This window comes from Strongylocentrotus purpuratus, unplaced genomic scaffold (assembly GCF_000002235.5).
Source record: "Strongylocentrotus purpuratus isolate Spur 01 unplaced genomic scaffold, Spur_5.0 spur5_scaffold_15, whole genome shotgun sequence".
Lineage (NCBI taxonomy): Eukaryota > Metazoa > Echinodermata > Echinoidea > Camarodonta > Strongylocentrotidae > Strongylocentrotus > Strongylocentrotus purpuratus.
The window spans coordinates 16,821,220-16,842,867 of NW_022145600.1; the positions used below are offsets into that span (position 1 = coordinate 16,821,220).

Here is a 21,648-nt window from a genome sequence, read left to right on the forward strand (position 1 = left end):
CGGAACATAATACTTGAGTTCCAATAGCTTCTTTCCTCGTCTCATCAATCTCCTTCTGAAATGCACAGAAAACCATATCAGCGCTCACTATGCACTAAGCCACTCACTCATAGTCATTGTTAAGCGATAGAAAGGAGAAGCATTATTTATATTTAAAAAAAGGATTAATAAGAAAATTCGAAAAATGCGAGAAAAATAAAATTATTCGAAAAATCGGATTAGGCCTAGGCCTATTAAACGATTTTACATAAATTCATATAAAATGCACTACGATTAAGTCCATGGCAATATTTCCCTGCCACTACAAGAAGATTAAGATATGCAAGTAAAGAAATTCATCAAAGCATATATACGTGAGAGATATCTTTTAGCCCCTCCCAAAATAGTTTTTTTTTTTTAAGCTGTTCCCCCCTCCTGATGGGGCCAAGAGGTGGATACGCCACAGAGTATCCTACTATTGAAAGGGACTACGGAAACTGACTTCTGTTGTCTTATTTGTTTAACGCTAGTGGAGGCAAATAAAATACAACTATCGTTGATAATATAATAGGCGACTTTTATTTAACAACCCTTCAATACATTGGTCGTATGTGGGCGTTTTTTTTATAGCTTCGCTGCACACGACTACTGTGTTTGCTAAAGGCATCGCAACGCTAAACGTGTTGCGACTCTTTCACGCAAGTCATTCAGTTGAGAGCGTAAAGCAGACGACACTGACACTTGCTATATCTGTAGAAGAGCGCGAAAGAGTAACCTGGATATAAATCAAGCGAGTTCATAGATGTTTGCATATTCAATAATTCAACTGTTGAACTTCATTGTTGACGAGTGGAATTAAGGTGAAGTTTTGTTCGTACCCAGTTCATAATAGAACACAGCATTGGAAATATTGCAAAGTACTGTAAATGTGAATTTGAAATAAATACCCTGGACTCTACAGTTGCAGTAGTCAACATCAACTAGTGGCAGACTACCAAACACTGTATTACAACCGCTGTAACTTGTGAAGGAGTTAAACGAAAGAACTCCAGGATGAGCTCAAGCGGTACTCAGGAAACCCCGGCATCATCGTCGCCGTCGGGTGTGGCGATCACGGCACAGCAGGAGAAGGTACTTGAACAGGAGTTCAAGCAAGAAAAGAACTGGGACGATATCACACTCGAGCTGGTGGTTGCAGAATGCGGTCTTTGCGAAAAGGACGTCGAGGTGAGTAGGAAGATAGGCTCAGTATGGCATTAATAATGACCATGTCATTGATAAAACAATTTCAAGAAATGTTAAAACATAAAATCGCGCTCTTTAGTTCTCTTACATGCATTATTATACCTAATTGCGACTTAATCAATATTTACCTATTTGCAGGTTACTAATATATGATTAGTTTGCAAATGAGTATCCGTTTGTGTCCCGTCTATTATTGCTGTGTTATATTTTTCTAAATGTACTATAGAATTTTATTTTAACTGTTCTGTATAAAGTTATAAACGTTATAATATAAATATAAATATGCTCATGACTATACAGGGCCCCATGGTAGACCACTACTTAATGGTGAATGGGCTACCCTGACAAAAGATTAGACATAAATAAAAGAATAAATACTTTCATGCATTTACATGCGTATTGCGATATAGTAGTGGGTTTCAAAAGTAGCCTACATTTGGAAATTTACGATTCAACTGCAACTTTCTTAGAACATGAATGTACTGAGAGTCAGCCTACATTTAGATTAATTCAAAATGAAATCGAGAATTGATTGAAATTTACAACGGGGTGGTTGGTATGATATCGATAATCCATGATACATGCTTTAAAAACTCTCAGTTTATCCAATTTGTTTATCATCAATTCGGCCTACTTAGATTATAATTGCGAAAAGGGACAGCCATTTTCTTAAATATCTGTTTTTCATGAAAGTGTTTTGTAGGCTTACAAATAATTTCACTCTTTGATGAAACAAATTCCATATCTACGATATGTGTTTAATATAAATGCTTCATTATGTCGATTATTTGATTAGTCCCAAATTATACGAAGTATCTCAAGTCTACATGGCGGATGAAACACACGAGTACAGTCACTTCTGAGTCACCCCGAAATTTCATATTTTTTAAGGGCACGGTAATACCGGCTCAATGTCAAAGGAAGTACTCATTAGCCAGATTAGGGGGCTTCTTGCCATCGAGGGTAGTCATAACCATCAAAATGACACCATAGTCGTTCATCCTATTATATAGGGAAGGGAGTTTCTATGTCAGGTGTAATGTTTAAACCAGTGTAATTTGTCTTAAACAAAATAATGAGCCCGTTTGCACTAGTTTGGCCAGGGGGATTAGACCTCCTTGCAAGGTCACTGACAGGTGGTTATCTCATCAAATCAGCTCTCAACTACAAAAGGGAAAATGGATCACGGGAGACCAACATGCACCGATTAGGCATTGTTTGTTATATAGAGGACGCAAGTATAAGTAGTGCAGTGGGGCTTTAAAGGGACCCAAATCACGTATGTGTACATCTTGGCCCTGTATTATCATGATAATATTATAAAGAGTAGCGATTGATTTCGCAACTGTGTACTTAAGAGATAGGAGTTCCGATCAATTTTAGAATCCATATAATTATGTTGCGAATTAGCAAGGCAATAATTGAATATGGTGACAATTAAATGATGCATACATTTTTTAAATGGCCTGAATATATCAAATAGATGTAAACTATATTTGAGGTCGTGTTTTCAATTTCGATTATCATTTTTTAAGGTAAAATCCCAACATGCACAACACCAAAATAGTCCTGCAGCGCATTTGAAACGTTCGAACGTTATAATTACGTATTATAGGTAACCTGACCATGATCCTATAGGCAAAGCAAACGGTGTTGAAATTGCACTTAAGTTGGTTGAGGTGATTTTTCGAACATCTTTGTGATCGTGATCACTGTGCTAGCTGGTGTTGGTAATTTACGGATTTAATATTCTGCAATGAGAATCGATGATTTTAATCCATCTTTGTGATTATTTTGACTTAAATCTAATTTCAGTTTGATTTCAAACTAAACAAATCCCCAACGAAGGGGGAAGTATAGAGCTTTTTCCATCCCTCCCTAACACGCATCCTTGTCTGTATACGACATCATTTTGTTTGTGTGTTAGTCAATACTATCTATGTGTAGTGACGCATTCAAATATTTCCTCTGCTTCCTGTGTTTAGACAAATCCCAAATACAGGTCTTGATTATTGTGACTACTAATCTGACCTATATTTGAGTCGATTCTATATACAGTGGGCCAAATCTGTCACTGAAAGTCAATCGTACTTGACGTAACGTTAGATCTGTCCAATGAAGATTTGCTTTTGTATACCTCCACAGCATTTATTTTATTTATTCATTTAAAAGAAAAACAAGGTAGCCCATTCTACAATAAGTTGGTCTCCCATCGGGCCCTGTGCAGGCGCGTACGCAGGGGGGGGGGGGGGGGATTTGGGGGGTTAACCCCCCCTTGGTATTTTTTTTATATTTATTTAAAACACACAACAACAAAAATTATACCAATGGCTGACCTTAAAAAATTGACCTTACCCCCCCCCCCCCAACGGAGCAAAATATCAAATTTTCAAATTTCGAGACCAAAAAAAAAAAAAAAAAAGAAAAGTGTCCTCTTACCCCTCTTACAGTATGTGCAGAATTCCAGATAAAAAAGCTCAGATTTGAAAAGAAAGATGACTAATAGTGTATATTTTGTCGTCATACCTTTGGGAAATTTTTTAATTATGATTGTTAACAACATTTTGGCCATTACAGAGCAACGCCCCGTAAGTCATTTCCCTAATGTCATTCCCTTCGATTCCGTGAACAGTACACCAAAGTCATACAATATTGTTCTAAAACAAAGCTAATTTGAATCAATGAAACTGGAAATCAAAATGTTTAACATTCTAATCGTTTGCAATACATCACAAACTTTTGTACAGTGAAAACCTATATCTATTGTGTAAAGGAATCGCGCGATATTTAGAAGTATAGTCAATGTTGTGCTCTCATTCCATGATTGTGTCTTCGGAAAGCCTCCCGAGTTGCCATGACAATTATTTTACAACAGTCTGAATGAGAAATTGAAGATAAACAGACGGATGTTTTCATGCACATCTAGTCATCTAAAATGTGTTTGATAAACTTTTGTAAACGGGATTTTATTGACTTCAACATACAAGGAAATGTCCATGCATCATCATCTATTTTCCTATCAAATTTAACCTTGGAATGACGTGGATACATTCGCGATAGGATTGCATATTACCAGTGTGGCTTCTTTAGCCCCTGGATACCGCATCGACAAAGCATGGACCCTTCCACAAATGGACAAAGTATATGCCACGCATTTGAATATATTGGAGCTATCTCCAATTATGATAAACTTCTCAATGCTCAGAAAAATGAATGAACATGAACGGCTTGCAAGTGCTTCCTGGCTGATTGTAATGTCCAGTGCATTGCAAGGGAAGTAGAAAAAAATAGAAATGTATACTATAATATTTGTATCAACATTTTTGTTTTAATATAAATTGTTTCGCTATAATGATACTCATTATAACAAAACGAAGTATTACAGTTTATACTGTAGTGTGAGAAATAGTTGAATACCCTCATCTTTGAAAAGGCTGATCCTACATAATAATAATTAATATGGCGTAATGTTATAAGATTTTAACCTGATGATGGAATAATGGCTACCGATGCTCAATGTGCCAGACGGCATATAGTGTGCGGTGCATGTCAGACAAGTTGAAATGGAATGCATTTGTACCATTTTGCTTTTACAGAGCAACGGAATGTCCCTAGCAACAAGAAGGAAAAAACCATGGATACCGATGAATCAATTATTTAGCGTCATGACGAGACTCCGTCTCTTTCCAAAATACCTCCCCGGTAATTCGATTGTCGCATAGTGACTAGTCGTCTCTTTCTTTTGTCTAATGGAGGCAGAGAATATTTACGAAGGACTGCTGAACTATAATATTATAAGCATCTTCAGTCTATCGTTATTTTAACAGAGAGGGAGCATGAGTTGCCATTCAAAGGCAAAACAAGTCAGGCCGACCATCCTCAAATAATACATCAATGACACAACATGTTGTGGTAAAAGAATAATTCTTCGAGGAAGGGGGGCACGATAGTTTCCAGTTCATCATTACTTCTCAGTAAATTAGGCTCTTGAAAGACAAGGGGGAAAAAAGAATGGTTAAATCGCACATAATAATTGTGCTTCAGTAAAAGTCAATACCACTTGAAAAATACTTCTTTTTTTAAACTAAAGATATCCAACAGGTTTAATAATACAAGGCAATAGTAATAAGAACGCGTAATGAAGGTATCCATTGAGGGTTCAAACTAATTCATGCATTATGGTTCCAGAATGGCGGTAATTCAATAATTAGAAAGACCTTACTGCGATGAAGATAGTTTTAACAGGTGTTCAGCTGGGGCGATTAAAGAATTAAGTCATATACTCCTTTCCTAACCACATAAGTAATAGTCAATTAGAATAAAAAATTATCAGAAAACCATGCAGGCGAATGATTACCTCAAAATCAGTGTAGGTTTATGTGCTCCATTACGATCTGCAACATAAACTGAAAACTCAGTTTATTTGCATATTCAGAACATCGGAAATGAAACATACATTTTGTGAAAATTATAAAAATCATATACGATTGTGACGATTAATCTTCTGCAGAATTGCACTAGTAGAGTTGTAAAATGAAGAGTAACCGCTTATAACAAGTTCTCATATTATCTCCCATCATCCTAATCATGCCCATCTTTACGCATCATCTGTATCGTTTCTATGGCAACTAGTTTCAGCTCTGATGATTATCCTCCCGATCAGAGATGAGATGAAATTCGTGGAGCTATGCATCCTGTCATGACCTTCACGTGGTATCTCCTCACACCTGTTAATGACGAGGGTCTTCCTTTGGCTAATCTAGAGAATTTCGATAACTGAGAGCCGTTTGATATAGCAGGGGCGGTTCCAGGATTGTCAGAAAAAAGGGGAGGGGCAGATGTATTTTTCTGACAAAGTTCCCCGGTAGTATGATTTTTCAAAAGTAACGCCGGGAGAGGGGTAGGGAGTTAGGCTTTTTTGATGACGAGGGTTCTCGGTTTACTAATCTAGATAATTTCGATATACCATAATTATATTTGGAGGGCATAACAGGGGCGTATCAAGGACCGTGTGTCAGAGGGGTGAGACGTATTTTCCTGACATACTTCCTCTTAACATAAAATCAAAAGCCCGAGGATACTGAGGGAAAGGGCGGTCCCTACGGCCTTCGGATCCATCTATGAGCATATAACAAGATGCTATCTAGCATTCCTATAGAGAATTAGAGATCCAGTGCTAAAAATACAAATATTTTAAATGTATCTCAGGCTTTCTACTCGTTATGTGCACACAGAAGCCTACCTTCTTGCGATGCATAGTCTGATATATACTTAATCTTTATTCTTAATTTTTTAACAAAAAATATGGACATTGAATAAGTATGGGCATGACATTTTGATGAAAATCCATTCGAAATTGAAGTTGACTATAGTTATTAACCATTGATTTTATTTCGAAACCACATTCGCCAAGCATTATGAAAAAGTGTATATATCACATAGATATTCCATAGAATACCTTATTGAAGTAAGCTTATTGGGTTTTAAGCGCTTGTGTCCTGTATTATGTATTACATGCCTGTGAATGATATTCACAAAATTAATGAAAATATCCCCATTATGGTTATCCCTGACGTATCGGAAATACAGTTTGATTGTCAGATTGTAGAGGTTTTACAAGGTCACCACAATATGACAGGAACCACAATACACGGATGAGGACCTTAATATGTACGTGTATGTACATCACCAACAAATTAGTCTGCATTATGTGTACATATTCAAATTATACTCAGAGGGGGGGGGGGGGGGCAAATGCATTAGTCTAAAGTAAATACTCAGTAGGTTTTATACATCAAATTTGGAAATCATTTTGTGCAAATGCTCCCTCTACCCACGGAATTGACACCCACGCTTGTACTTGACAAAACCACTATGAAATGTTTACCATTTCGACTGAATAATTTGCAGAACAAAGGATGGGGGGATCGCGGTAAACATGTTATTGTTGGGGTTAATGACGTAGAACCGTTTTGGTTTGTTTAATCAGTTCAACAGATACAGTTCATTATTCTTTTGATGGAAGTAAGATAAGAAGGTTAATTGAAAACGACGTTTCGGATGATATTTGTCTGTGTTTTGAGTTTAAATGCACGGCACCAGTACGGTCCATGTTTGTCTAGATGAATTCTATACTGGGTAAGGTACGTGCCATGAATGCGAGTCACTATACATTGGTTACAGGAGATCCAGTTAAAACCCTTTGACGATATAAAATAATAGGGTTAATTGGAGGGGGAAGAGGGAATGTGCAGGTGGAAGGGAAGGGGCAGGTGAAATGGGAAGGCGCAGGTGAAAGGGGGAGGGGCAGGTGAAATGGGAAGGCGCAGGTGAAAGGGGAGAGGCAGGTGAAAGGGGATGGGCAGGTGAAAGGGGATGGGCAGGTGAAAGGGGATGGGCAGGTGAAAGGGGATGGGCAGGTGGAAGTGGAGGGGCAGGTGAAAGGGGATGGGCAGGTGAAAGGGGATGGGCAGGTGAAGGGGGAGGGGCAGGTGGAAGGGGATGGACAGGTAGAAGGGGATGGGCAAATGAAAGGGGGAGGGGCAGGTGAAAGGGGATGGGCAGGTGAAGGGGGAGGGGCAGGTGAAAGGGGAGGGGCAGGTGGAAGGGGAGGGGCAGGTGAAAGTGGAGGGGCAGGTGAAAGGGGAGGGGCAGGTGGAAGGGGATGGACAGGTAGAAGGGGATGGGCAAATGAAAGGGGGATGGGCAGTAGGAAGGGGATGTGCAGGTGGAAGTGGATGTGGAGGAAACAAAAATAAGACAAGATTAGAGCCATGTGTCTTCACATCCACCCTCCTCCCCATTTGCCCCCTTTTTCCAAGGCGAGGGTGGGAGCTTATCGGCCCAAGGGTCTACCTATGGCACGCACTTTGTCGTATATATATATATATATATCACACGAATGTACTGTGGGTTTATTAGTATATTTAGTAAAACAAGATTAGAAACCAATCACACCAAAGAGACCGACACCAGACCGACACCAAACCGAATAAAAAATTGCATTACCCCCGAATGACCAAGGATCGGTCGGTTTGGAGTCGTTGTGGAGTCGGTTTGTCAGTGTGACTGAGGTATTAGTATGGGTAGATCTTTTTTACAATGACCTAAGAACGCATGGCAGGTCCATCACGGAACTTTTACCCTTCTGTTCTTTCCTTAATCTTTGGATAAGGAAATGGAAATAAATTGGTATAGAGGATTAAAGGAGGAACCAGCATCAATGCTGTTCCTGCTACAAAATTAATGTCGCCCGAACTCGCAGCGTTATAGGTTATCATAGGGGTTTGGTTTAAGATGACGATGGGTTTTAGGTTAGATTTATGGTTAAGGTGAGGTATAGTGTTTGTCGCTCGAGCTCGTAGCGTAAGGGTTATAGGGCTTTGGTTTAAGATGACAATGGGTTTTAGGTTAGGTTTATGGTATAAGGGTGTGGCAGAGTGTTTAGTCAAGGGTTGATTCGGTTAGCATGCATAGTGCAGGAAATTGCTCACAGAGAGTGAAGGGTCATCGAATTAACGCAACTCTGTATCACTGTTGTTTTTCTCATTTGGCTCTTCTAATGTTCTTCTGACTGTTCATGGATTATCATACCTAACATCCAATAAACTTTACCCTTCATCTGGCGAGGTTATTCTATAATACCCTTATTCTCTCTTCCCGAGGGTATAAGGACCGTACATGAACTCATTACAATCCGGCCTCCATATTTGTACAGCATATCGATCTTTGGACGTCTATGTGTGCATAATCAATAATTACTTTATTAAAACACAAACCAACCCTTGATCACGTATGAACGTTTGATCAGGTCATGTGGAAGAATATCGCGAATATCCATGGTCTTTTTTATAATGGATTAATTAATCCACGAGCTTAGAAATTCTTTGAAGAAGCTTTTTCTATAAACAATCAATATCTCATACACATAAAGTATAGGTACAATAGTACATCACCTTTAATTATTTTTTCCCCAACGTTAATGCCCTTGGATCTGAGAATTTCTTACAAGTACACACCACTGAAGGAGTTTTGACTATATTGTAACATCTTTTGCTCATCAATATACCTTCCAGGGGTGCAAAGTTGCACCCCTGGATGGAGTCTTTGCACCCATGCAACGGGTGGTTAAAACGGTTCCTCAAGATTAGTGTTCCATATTTTTTCTCCTGAAGAAATTGAATAATTGAGTCCTTCCTTTTGCATATTCGTATTCGTTCTTGTAAGAGCGAATCGAGGAACGAAATGCTTGAGGACCCAGTGTTACCGTAATCTTGTTACCTATTTTCAATCTCCTTCCCACCACTACTTCCATCTTCCTACTCCAATATCCTAGCCACGAGGGGGGCAGGTATAATACCACCGTCAGGTGAGTACATATAATGAGATTACTCAAGCCTCTACGAACCTGCTTTCAGTCATGAAAACGACCATTGTGCATGTCTATGGGTCTCAACGCCGCATAATCAAATCATTTTGACAGGGGAAATAATGCGAATCGGTTCAGAGAGTAAAATAAGTCTGTAGGTGCAGTAAAAGTTCACTTCACCGACCATGCAATGGTGTACACATATTGTTCGAGGTTTATGTCATTGCACTTTTCACCCCTGTCATTGTTTTGAAAGTCGACAGTTGTATTGGGAAATTTCGCAATTTATGTGAGCAAACAGTGGCTTGAAATAGGGTTCTTAAAGGGAAAGTCCACCCCAAAAATAAGTTTGTTTCGATAGAGGCAGAATAATAAGAAAATCAGGTGAGTGAAAGTTTGAGCAAATTCTGAATGAAAATAAGAAAGTTATGAATTATTGAAGTTGTGATCAATCAAATACAAATTGGCAACTCTGTGACTTATTATACGAGCTCTCCTTCATAATTTTGCTTTGTGCATAATATTCCATAAAATCATGTTTTCTTCGTTATTGATGACGGAATATATATTTGTTCCTTGCAGGGGGAGTATAGAAACATATTTGCAATTATTATATTTAGGGTGCATGTATGGTTGAAATTTTTCTTGAGGGAAAATGAAAATTTTAGATTTTTTTAGTACTGAGCAAATGGAAGTTGAGCTCGCATGATACGTCATAGAGTTGCCAATTTGTATTTGATTGATCACAACTTCAATAATTCATAACTTTCTTATTTTCATTCAGAATTTGCTCAAACTTTCACTCACCTGATTTTCATATTATTCTGCCTCTATCGAAACAAACTTATTTTGGGGTGGACTTTCCCTTTAAATTTAAAATGAATCATATCGCACACTCACAAAATATTGTACGAGGTTTATGTGAGTGCACTTTTCACCTCTGTCATTATTTGAAAGTCGACAGGTGTATTGGGAAGTCTCGCAATTTATAGGAGCAAACATTGGCATGAAAGTTGTTCTTGAATTTAAAATGAATCATATCGCACACTTACAAATATTTTACGAGGTCTATTTCATTGCACTTTTCACCCCTGTTATTATTTTGAAAGTCGACAGTTGTATTGTGAAATTTCGCAATCTATAAGAGCAAACATTAACAGTGACCTAAAAACGGTTCTTAAATTTGAAATGAATCATATCGCAAACTTACGAACCCGGAAAGAAACCTTTAAGAGCAATTTATTTTTCGTTTAGTGCCATCACAAAAAGTCATAATAGTGTGTTTTCATGATAGTCCCTTGGTTTAAGCCCCCCCCCCCCCACCAAAAAAAAACAGAATAAAAGATATTACTTGAATTCAGCTAGTGCAATTTTTATACCGCCATATTGATCCTTTAGTACTAAAATTTCTTTATGTCTTGATCCTCTTCCTCGTCTTTTTCAATAAGCGTTTTAGAGACGTTTAAACTCGGTTTCCTTATGAATCATGATTGAAATTGTCAAAGGCAAAAATGACAATGCAAGCCTGTACATACGATGCAGTTTTTCTAAAATATCCTTTCATATAGGACAGGCCTATGGAAAATGAGGTAATCTATGGAGGAAAAAAACACCTTGAAACTAAAACATTAAGAATTGAAGTAGAGCAAATTTGTGATTATCATACCCAGTAATACAAATCACTCGAAATCCATAAAATGCGCAAACCATCAGGCAAATAGTGAAATAATTGATGAGATATAAGTTAGACATCTGATACCAATATACTTTTGTCAGACACGCATCTGTAGTCACACATCCGTCATTAGTTTTTAATAATCATCCATTATCCCTTTATTAATTCCTGCATTGGTCATTTTCTTTTTCTGATTGGAATCCATTTTTACTTTCAAATCAGTCATAATGATGGATGATGAACCACTGTTTATGGCTTTTCCTGATTTTGGAGCTTACAATTGATAAATATGATCAACTCTTCAGTTTTGGCACAATGAGTGATGTTACGTTAATGCATGAGTTGTTTGATAATAATGAATATAAAATTATACATTTATATCGAATAATACTGGAGAGTCTCTATCCGCGTCACAAATATGACAATGAAGGTATAGTTAATTGCTCTTCTGTGAAATAATCTTATATAAAGAAAAGGGGAACTTACCGGCATAATAGGAATTAAGATATACTGATATCAGTACAAATTCGAGTATATGAAATTGGATTGTTTATGCAACTAAGGTATTATTAAAAATGAGATGAAAAGTACAAGATGTTTAGTATACATTATGTTACAAATAAGAGCAACAACAAGAACAAGAACAAGAACGACGTCATCATCATCAACAGCAGCAAAAACAACAAAAATATAGTAGTAGTAACAGTAGTATTAGTATTAGTATTAAAAGTAGAAGTAGTAGTAGTAGTAGTAGTAGTAGTAGTAATAGTAGTAATAGTAGTTATAGTATTAGTAGTAGTAGTAGTAGCAGTAGTAGCAGTAGTAGTAGTAGTAGTAGTAGTAGTAGTAGTAGTAGTAGTAGTAGAAGTAGTAGTAGTAGTAATAGTAGTAGTATTAGTAGGAGTATTAGTAGTATACTAGTACTAATTCTTCTAGTAGATAACTGATACTACTACTTATAATAATAATGATAATGTTAATATGGAGAAGAAAAAGAAGAGAAAGAAGAAGAGGACGGAGAAAAAAGGGAGAAAAAGAGAGGAGGAGGAGGAAAAGGGGAAGAAGAAAAAGAAATCGAAAAAGAAAACGAAGACGAAGAAAGAGGAGGGGAGGATAATGATTATGTTTTGCCTTCTATATACTTTGGCTGATGCTTCATGACATGTGCAAAGTTATAGAAAGAGCTTCAAGCAGAAGGGAGATACTCCCTCGTATAATGGAAACTGGAAGTGTAATTTGTCCATATAAGACCAAAGATGAATAAATATGATGAATTATATTTTGACCTTTGGATTATATGAATCAATGAATGTATGTACAATATCAGTATCAAACCAAACACATCTTCCTTAGTGTTGACACGGGGATCACGTTATTTATTCTTTTTTTGCAAAGTAAACACCGATTATGATCCGTATCTTTGTATCACAAGAGTGCGTCCATATCATTTTTTTTTCTCCCGATGCACACATTCATTCGCGTATAGGCTGACTCGAAGATGAACATGATATTGGCGTTGGAATTTCTATTTGAATAACGCAAGGGTATACTCTAGCATAAAGAAATTGATATCTGCCAAATGGTTCAGGCTAATAGTAATAGAGATGTGTTGTCCATATGGATATTGAATGCATAATGTGACATTTTTTCTAAGTAAATCAGGTTTAAAAAAACACTAAATCAATAACATCAACAAGTAATAGAAGCAAAAACAAAAACAAACATACAAACAACGGAAACAAACAAATGATAACTCAAACAAATTGCAGTATAGACGCGCGGCCTGGCTGATCATACTGATATCGTTATGGGTGATAAAAATACTCTTTGGGCATTGTGTTTCCGTATACTGCATGCGATGGTGAGTGACTACACTGTGTTATAAGGAATTAAAAGTGATTCAAGGAAGAATTGCAGTGCTGCACTTGATGGTTTTGGCGCCGATCTCAAGTCATAAACAAGTGGGCGGCTAGTGCATGTAATATCTTGATCAACTGATAATAATCGTGAATCATTACAAAACGTTAGTATTATTATTATGGGCTGTGTAATAATCAACCCTATATCTCGATTATACCGAAGATTGTATCATCTTAATGTATCATACATTCCTACTCTAAATGTTCGTCTGTATCATAAAACAGACCTTCATCGTCATATTACACCATGTAATGGTTAGTGAAGTGAACTTACTACACCCAACATGCAAACAGCTTTTCATATTAATTTCTTGTTTTGATAAGCCCATTTTTCATTCAGAGACTCTTGTTGTTATGGAGATAGGGGCAATTCTGCAACATGATAAGTCGTAACTAGAGAGCGTATAATTATCTTCACATTCAATCGATTTATCTTTATAACATTACGTCCGAAGAAAACCCGCGATAGACTCGTGCTGTACATCGCTATGATTAATTTCAACATTTCAAGCTACCCTTAGGCCTATGTGCGGATGGATGTGAGAGAAAGTATAAATATTTTTTTAAATATCAATTTTACTGTATTATGAAATAGCTTGTACAAGCCTTGTGAAATTGTCAAAACATTATAAAGCCTTTATTCGATCTACATTAGTTTTCCCTGGGATATTTTCTCCGGGCTCAGGGGTGTATTCCAGAGCAACCACTGCTACGGCAGAAGTAAACAATCTCAAAATCCCCACCTTTGAAAGGTTTCTATTTATTCACCTGTCCACCAATGCTCTTCAACAGAGGCCTCTCAATCGATTACCTTTAATATATGGAACAAAAATAAAGAGTATGATTATTAAGATTCTCCTAGTACATGTTGTTGAATACACTCCTATATCATAACATCCTATAAGGTCTGAAGTCTAAAATGCCTATGTTAAGTTGCTGGATCACCGATATTCTCCTACATTCTCTTTTTAATTTTTTGCATTAAAAATCATATTTTGACATTGTAATAAAAACATATCACGAAGAAACGGAACTCAGATTACAAAAAAAAAAGACCAGGGCCTGTTTCATTAAAATTTGTTATCAGTAAAAGATTCTACTATTTTATGACAAATTTGCCCTCAGCCAATCAAATGTCACGATTTCAGAATTTTGTAACAGTACAGTACAGTTATTATCACTTGTAATTGATAACAGGTTTCGTGAAACAGGGTAGATAAATGGTGTAGACAGGACGGTTTAAAGGGGAATATCATTAAAGAAATGGTATAATCAATCAAAATTATCCACATTTTATAGCTATGACAATTCTCCTCATGTCAGGGTTTTAGTTGCAATCAAGCGCCTATTTTGACCACACATTCGCCGATACTTTCAGATCAAAGCATCGCTGTCTTCTGTCATTTTATGCAGTGAGTGTTTCCCTAGAGTATACTCGGTTAAGCTCGGGGATATTTTAGGAAAACATTATTACCAATTACGAGCATACGTCCGTTTATTGATCATAGTAATAGGCCGGTTGCCATGACAACCACTATAATCACATATATAAACATATGGTATTATACCATGGAAATTATGAAGGTCTGCTTCAGCATGCATCGGGGATAGTGGTGATGAGAGAGAAAGAGGGGGTGGGGGAAGTGAGAGAGACAGAGAGACACAGAGAGACACAGAGAGAGAGAGAGAGAGAGAGAGAGAGAGAGGGGGGGGGAGTAGGGCGAAAGAGAAGGGGGAGAAGGGAAGGGGGTATATACTTCGCGCTAAATCGCACTGAACATTCATCATCATCTTTAGAGTTTCCATGCTATACAAACATCGTCACCCTCACTTCACTTGCCTTAGTAACACACCTCACAATATTTACAGCACATCATTGTAACCTAAAGAAAAATAATGATATCACCTGCCGGAACTCGTATCTAGAAAATATGGGAAAAGTGGATATAATATAATTAAATGACGAAATGAGCTAGCGATGACATTGAATGAATACTGTGGCATCGCTAGACCATTTTCAATGATGGTTCAAGAGTTAGGGGAATGGGAGGAGGGGGGCGGCATGGTGGTAAACCAAATATTAGCCGGAAAGTTAACCGAATATTACCTAATTATAAAACAGCAATAAAATATCATTAAATATATTCTCTAACTTGCCAACAAGAATAGAAAAAATAGGTCCTCAAACTTTCAAATGTGTACATATTCAATTTGAGCGACGCCCTGACAAAATTTGTATAACTTTTTTTCCATACAATGTCATGTAGGTCTGAAGTGAATAAATCCTTAAGGTTTCATTACATTACAAATTTCTACGTTCCTGAGTATCATCAACAGTTGGTATTCTCCACAAGTAAGTGGTCTATTATTCCTTGAGCTCACGTCTCTATCTCATCATCATCATCTGGAGCACCATCGCATGAATAAGCAGGGAGACGGGATATCATGATGAGAATAGATGCACCCCATAATAGGATCTTCCCTCATCCGTGTAACGCGTGAGAGACTGTGATGAAACGAACACGTATTAGCTAGCACATTACGCCAGCATGGAGTCCACGTCATTAAACATGTTAAACTTTAAAGGCATGTAGTCCATGTTTTCTTCATGAAGTTTATAGGTACGGTATTATTTTCATGAAAATTGGGAAGGGGATTGTTCATAAGGAGATAATAATGTTTACAGGATTTTCTCCTAAAAGATTAGGGGGGGGGGGGGGTTGTATGACATAAAATCTGACCAAATTGCAAGGGCAGCCGTTTTCAGCAAGATCACAGAATCACATCCCAAGTGGAATCTTTCTCCAATAAAATTAATTCGTAGATTATATCGATAATCACATCTTCATAATTATCATCGTAGCTCCAAAGCGTTTTCTAAATATTTACTGCAAGTACGAGTAACTATGATGAAAAGGAGGCACACTCGCCCCCCCCCCTTTTTTTTTTTTTACCTAGCTTGTAACATTAGAGGTTTTCCTCAGATTATTCTTCTTCATTACATAAAATGTGTTGTCTGTCTTAAGTATAAAATGAGTTCATGAGTGGTGTGCACTCGCAGTATAATTCTTAACATCAATACATTTCAGTTGCGTGTATGTCTGCATGTAGAACCTATACAGACAATAGTAGCACACCATTTTTTTTAAGAACATGAAGATTGTAACATGATATTAACAAGAATCTTTGTAGACCGATATAATTAATTTGTCTTCAGAGGAATCACGATAGTTTCAAACATCGCCAAATGAATTATCATAACTATTTAATGTATTAGATATCGACTATCCCTTTAACTAGAGGGGTGTCTGGGAGAGAATGGTGGTGTGCCTAAGAGTATGAACCCCATCTGCATTTGGTATAGATCCAATTATTTTGGAGAGAATCGTGGCTATAATGCAATGGGGGGGGGGGGGGTAAATACAGGCCAATTGGTCTTAGAATCAGAGGTATCCTGAATCGAGCAACGAGAGAAATATACACCTGTATTGTGTGTGTATGTATGTGGGAGAGAGAGAGAGAGGGGGGGGGGGGAGAAGGATGGGGATGGTCGGAGATGCAAAGGAAGTAAACAAACGAATAGAGGGGTAATGAAGGAGAGAAAGGGGTGGGTAGACTTAATGTGCGGACAGATGATGTTCAACAGCAATTGTAATCAGTGGGTTGCAAGGGCTGCTGATAGACGATCACACTGAAAGACATCGTAAATGTTTATGATTGTTTTATCCAGTAATGATTCGAAGGGGGTGGGCCTTCTCTCAAGTTCCCCCCCCCCCAAAAAAAAAATAAAAAAAATAAAAAAAATAAAAAAAATAAAAAAAATAAAGATTTTAAAAATAAAAAAATAAAAAAATCCTCTAGAACCGCTCCTGGTATATGCCTGTCTTTATTGCACCAAATATCCCGACTTTCATATACTTTGAGACCAATAATCACCAAGTAAACCACGAATATGATAATCATTTGTCATGGTGACCACTCATCATTCTATAGTTATTGTGGAGAAATCCACATTATTGAGAGTTCGCATTCCGTTCACATTTCTAACTCTACATCTTCGGTAGATAACGTCGGAGCTATCACAACATTTTTATGGCCGTTAAAATTGTAACTAGGATAAAGTCTTGCTTCCATACTTTTGTAGATGATGGCCTCTGTGTATTTGTGAGATATCGTGATAATAAATCACTATTTTCACAACTTTGATTCTGTCACATGTCATACTGTTTGATCTCCTTAAAACTGAAATTAAAAAAGTCGTACTTATAATTTCGATTAACCACAGTATGTATGGATACTAGGTAAAAAATATGCAACGTCTTGAAAGAGAATGATAAATTTTTGATTGTGGCTGTGATGAAAGGGGTATCATAATCGGATGCGACAGACAGCACAACGACGAATGAAGGCCAAACTTAACGCGGTCTTGCATGCATGCTGGTGGGTCACTATGGATAAACAATATTCACGCTTGCACAATGAGAATGAGCATGAAGAAATTTTAATGAATTCCACTGGCTTATTTATGACTAGACGGAGGAATGGGGTTGCCAGGAGATGAATTTGAGTGAACACCTGGAAGATGATTATGAGATGAAATGAGATGGGAGATTATAAAAACGAATGATACATTATTTTAAAAGAATTGAAAAGTAGGCCTATCAATTGTTATCACGGTTGTGATTTGTTTAGTTCAGTTTATGCTTTAATGCCCTTTGTCGGTTTTTTGGTATTAATTGATTTTATCGGTCTTAACAAATATTTGTTAACGAACACTTTTTCCCTTTTTCATAAATATATTTAGAACACATTAGCCTAATTTATATTCAACTGATACGTACTTGTTGTGAACATAGTAAACAATATAGTATCTGTCATTTGGGGATTTAACATATTTTGTTTCCATTTAAGAGAATTATGTTCATTGTTCCATAGTATTTGGTTAGCCATATTCGTTTTGTTTCGTTTTGTAAAGGCCCATGTTTTCAAAACTTCTATAACAACCAGTTTTGAGACAGTCACTCGTGCAGTTTACCACTGTTTACATGATTAATGAATAGCCCATGTACTACAAATGTTCTCCCCTGATTTATTGATATGAATGATGTGGGTCTATATGACCTGCTTGTTTGATATCACGTAGTATTCAGTTGCGTTACCAGAAGCTTTGGGGGAAGGGGCGGGGTAGGGTTGGTGGAAGAAAAAGGGTAGATCCAGGATCGTCAGAAAGGGGGAGGGGGGGGCAGCGAAAAGTAAACAAGCATGCTTCTGGGTTTCCAAACAGATTTACGGAGGGGGAAGGGGAGGGAGGGGATACACCGGAGTGATGATTAAGCAGAGCAGTGCTCGATGAAAACCTGTCCATGCGCTTATTCGTACCATTTTCTTCCCCTTCTTTATTCTGATCTAACAGCTTATTGCTTTTTGGTTGAGAAGGTGAAATGGTACCTTGGTACTAAGATTAGAAACGAAAAATATTTCAATTAATCTCAAAATAATAAACTACTTTCAACACAACGACAGACCCAGCAGAGAAGCGATTTTTTTCAAGCAGTCCCCGTTTCCTAACTTCATTCTAAACCATCATTCTGAGGCGGTCCCTGATGAAAACAAATTTACCGGTAGCACAGTCAATCAATATTTCCCCGGGAGTGCTATTTGGACGAATGCTATGTCAATTTCACCCCCTCATCACTCTCTATCTGTGACTTACATGTATCAGGGAAACCATATGGATTATAATGGTCTCGAAATAAGCACTTAAATGCCTCGAATTTGAGTACAGCTGCATTTAGAAAGAGTAATCACGCTTTTAGCATATCTCTTGAATAAGTTGTCGTCTGGTTTTGGGTAATTGCGATTCGAACGGTGATTAATGCCCCGTTAATGGCAAATTAGCTTGAATTAATTTGAACTGTCGTATTGAAATTGAGCTAATATTTCAAGCGGCTGTTTATTCTTCGGAATACCAAAATGAAAGAATAGTGTGTATATTCTATGCTGACATTGTATTGCTGAATACAAATCAATGTCATCTACATGTATCCTTCTTTTTTCAATTTTAAACTCCATCCAAAATCCCATAGCATTAAATAATTATGATACAGTTTTGTTAAGGATGGTTTTTCGTTATCTTTCTTCTCTTCATCAGAAATGGTACTCTTGGCGCAAGAATGAATGGCGAAGAACTGAAGGATTACGCATCGGATCTGGCTCTCTTACAGACATGTGAAGTCAAGGATACCTTACTCCACGCAATCATTGTCATCATCTCAGTATCAGCGACTTCCAGATAGATGCCATCAGTGGAGAACGAACTGTCATAATTACAGACCTGCGCAGAGAGTATATTAGCTGACAAATATCAAGGGACGCGTAACTTAGAGAGGATGGACTTTATGCATGTTTATGGGAGATGATTGTGGTCTCTTAAATTTAGGGGGGGGGGTAATACATAAGGATGGGGGCTTTAAAGAAAACTGTATATGAAGATGGGGGTACCGTTGGGATATGAAGCTCAGGATAAACTAACAGTTAATTAACACAGGGAAATTAAACAGAAACGCATTTAGATAACTTGAGAGAGAGAGAGAGAGAGAGAGAGAGAGAGAGAGAGACAGAGACAGAGAGACAGAGAGACAGAGAGAGAGACAGAGAGAGAGACAGAGACAAACAGACAGATAGAGATAGAGACATTTTTTTAAATAAAACATGAAAGAATACAATAGCAAAGACCTTGAAAAATAAACTTAAAGATACACAAAATTATAAAATATATTTTGCCTATAAAAATCATGTTCGGATTATATAGTTCAATATGCAAGGCGGTATTAAACTTGCCTGAAGTTGATTTTTTGAAAGTATTTGAGAACATGTAAAGTATAGTTGAGAGAAGAGGGAGTAAGAGCCCGAGTAATAGATGGTGCGTTCAGTGTGACTGAAATATACTCATAAGGATAATTACGTAGGTATTCTCCGTGGCATGCAGGCTACTGATAAAGAGAGTCTTGTACGCAAGCTTAAATAATCACGACTTCCAGGCCTAAATTGGGTTGATTCTGCAAATCCATTGCTTTCATTTTCGGGAAACCCGGAACGGAAACGGGGGATCAACCATGTGATGCAATCAACATCATTCCGGATCAGTTGCTATGGAAACTGTCACATAATGAAACACATCCGGGATGACGATGCTGTAAATTGACGAGGGAATTTAGCTTCATGTCTTTCTCAAGAAAACATGCGTGTAAATGGTTTAGAGAACATGCCAGTGATTTATATTCTGCTCAGGTCCTCCAAAATAAGCACCGAGGCAATATCTTGTTGACAAAATATGACTGGGAACATTCTGGATTTGTATCGCCTTTTCTTACTTAATGGCTGACGACATTATCAAGTTTAATATCTCTGTCTGCATATAAATTTCCGATACAGAAGCCGGGCTAAAAAAAAGACATTTTAAACGATGTATAAAAGAGATATGATTTACACGATGTTGATTTTGTAAATAACAAAAGATTTTCTCTAAACGAAAAAGTAAGAAGAATTGAGAGGATGACAGAAAAACGAAAAAAGATATCGATATTATGATTGATTTATGAACCATTGAATGATAATCATCAATGATGTTTCCTGAGAAAATACATAACAGTTTAAAGTAAGTGCATACTTATGAATTACATATTAACTTGAAAACTATGATTTGGTCTAACGATCTCGTCTATATTTCGGACTCTTTTATTCATAATGGAAATTAAACGAATTAAACAAATTCGTACTTTTTGAGACGGGAATCGAAACAAAGTTAAATGCGGATTTCTTCAACAAAATATTTGATATTATTTGAGAAAGTAATACCCCGATATTATCCACATTATCAATGTTCGAATTTTAGGGTTTAACGCGGACTCAATTTACCGGTATTCATATTTTGTCATAATCCGACACTTCTTGCTCCAATAAGGCCTTTAAAAAAGAGATGTTGTATTGCTCTTTGCGACCGACCCCAAAATTTTGAAATGTACGGTCGGATTTTTAGTAAAGGATTTTTTTTTTAAACCGATTTTTAGAAAAAAAAATGTGTTAAAGCATTCGAAACTGAGAAATATCAGCCCAAAGAGGGAGTAAAAAAAAAAAATCCGACCGACCGGCAATACAACATTTTTTTTTGTAGGCCTAATGTAGGGCGTAGGCAATTTTTCAATTGCATTAATATGGATAAGCTTTGGAGAAAGAAAAAAATATACATTTTACCTCACGAGCTCAACGTCTTTTTCATCTCCGGATAGAGAAGTAAGAATCAGTATGACTGAATGCCTCTCCGACAGCACTTTGTATCAGATTAAGTTCTGTCACTAAGGAGGAGCCGTATTTGAGAGGCATATTTTTAACAAAATGTAAATATCAAATGTATTTTCAGATGTTTATTCACGAGAAAGAGCAGAAATAATTGCAGGAAAGTG

General features: G+C 37.1%; 1 protein-coding gene across 1 annotated transcript; it reads left to right on the top strand.

Annotated features, from left to right (window-relative positions):
* Positions 1 to 665: 665 nt before the first annotated feature.
* Positions 666 to 20,760, top strand: LOC100892706 (homeodomain-only protein). Its single transcript, XM_003724788.3, has 2 exons — positions 666 to 1,206; positions 19,338 to 20,760. Exons 1-2 carry the CDS (start codon positions 1,033 to 1,035, stop codon positions 19,416 to 19,418), a joined length of 255 nt encoding a protein of 84 aa, XP_003724836.2. The 5' UTR covers positions 666 to 1,032; the 3' UTR covers positions 19,419 to 20,760.
* Positions 20,761 to 21,648: the final 888 nt, after the last annotated feature.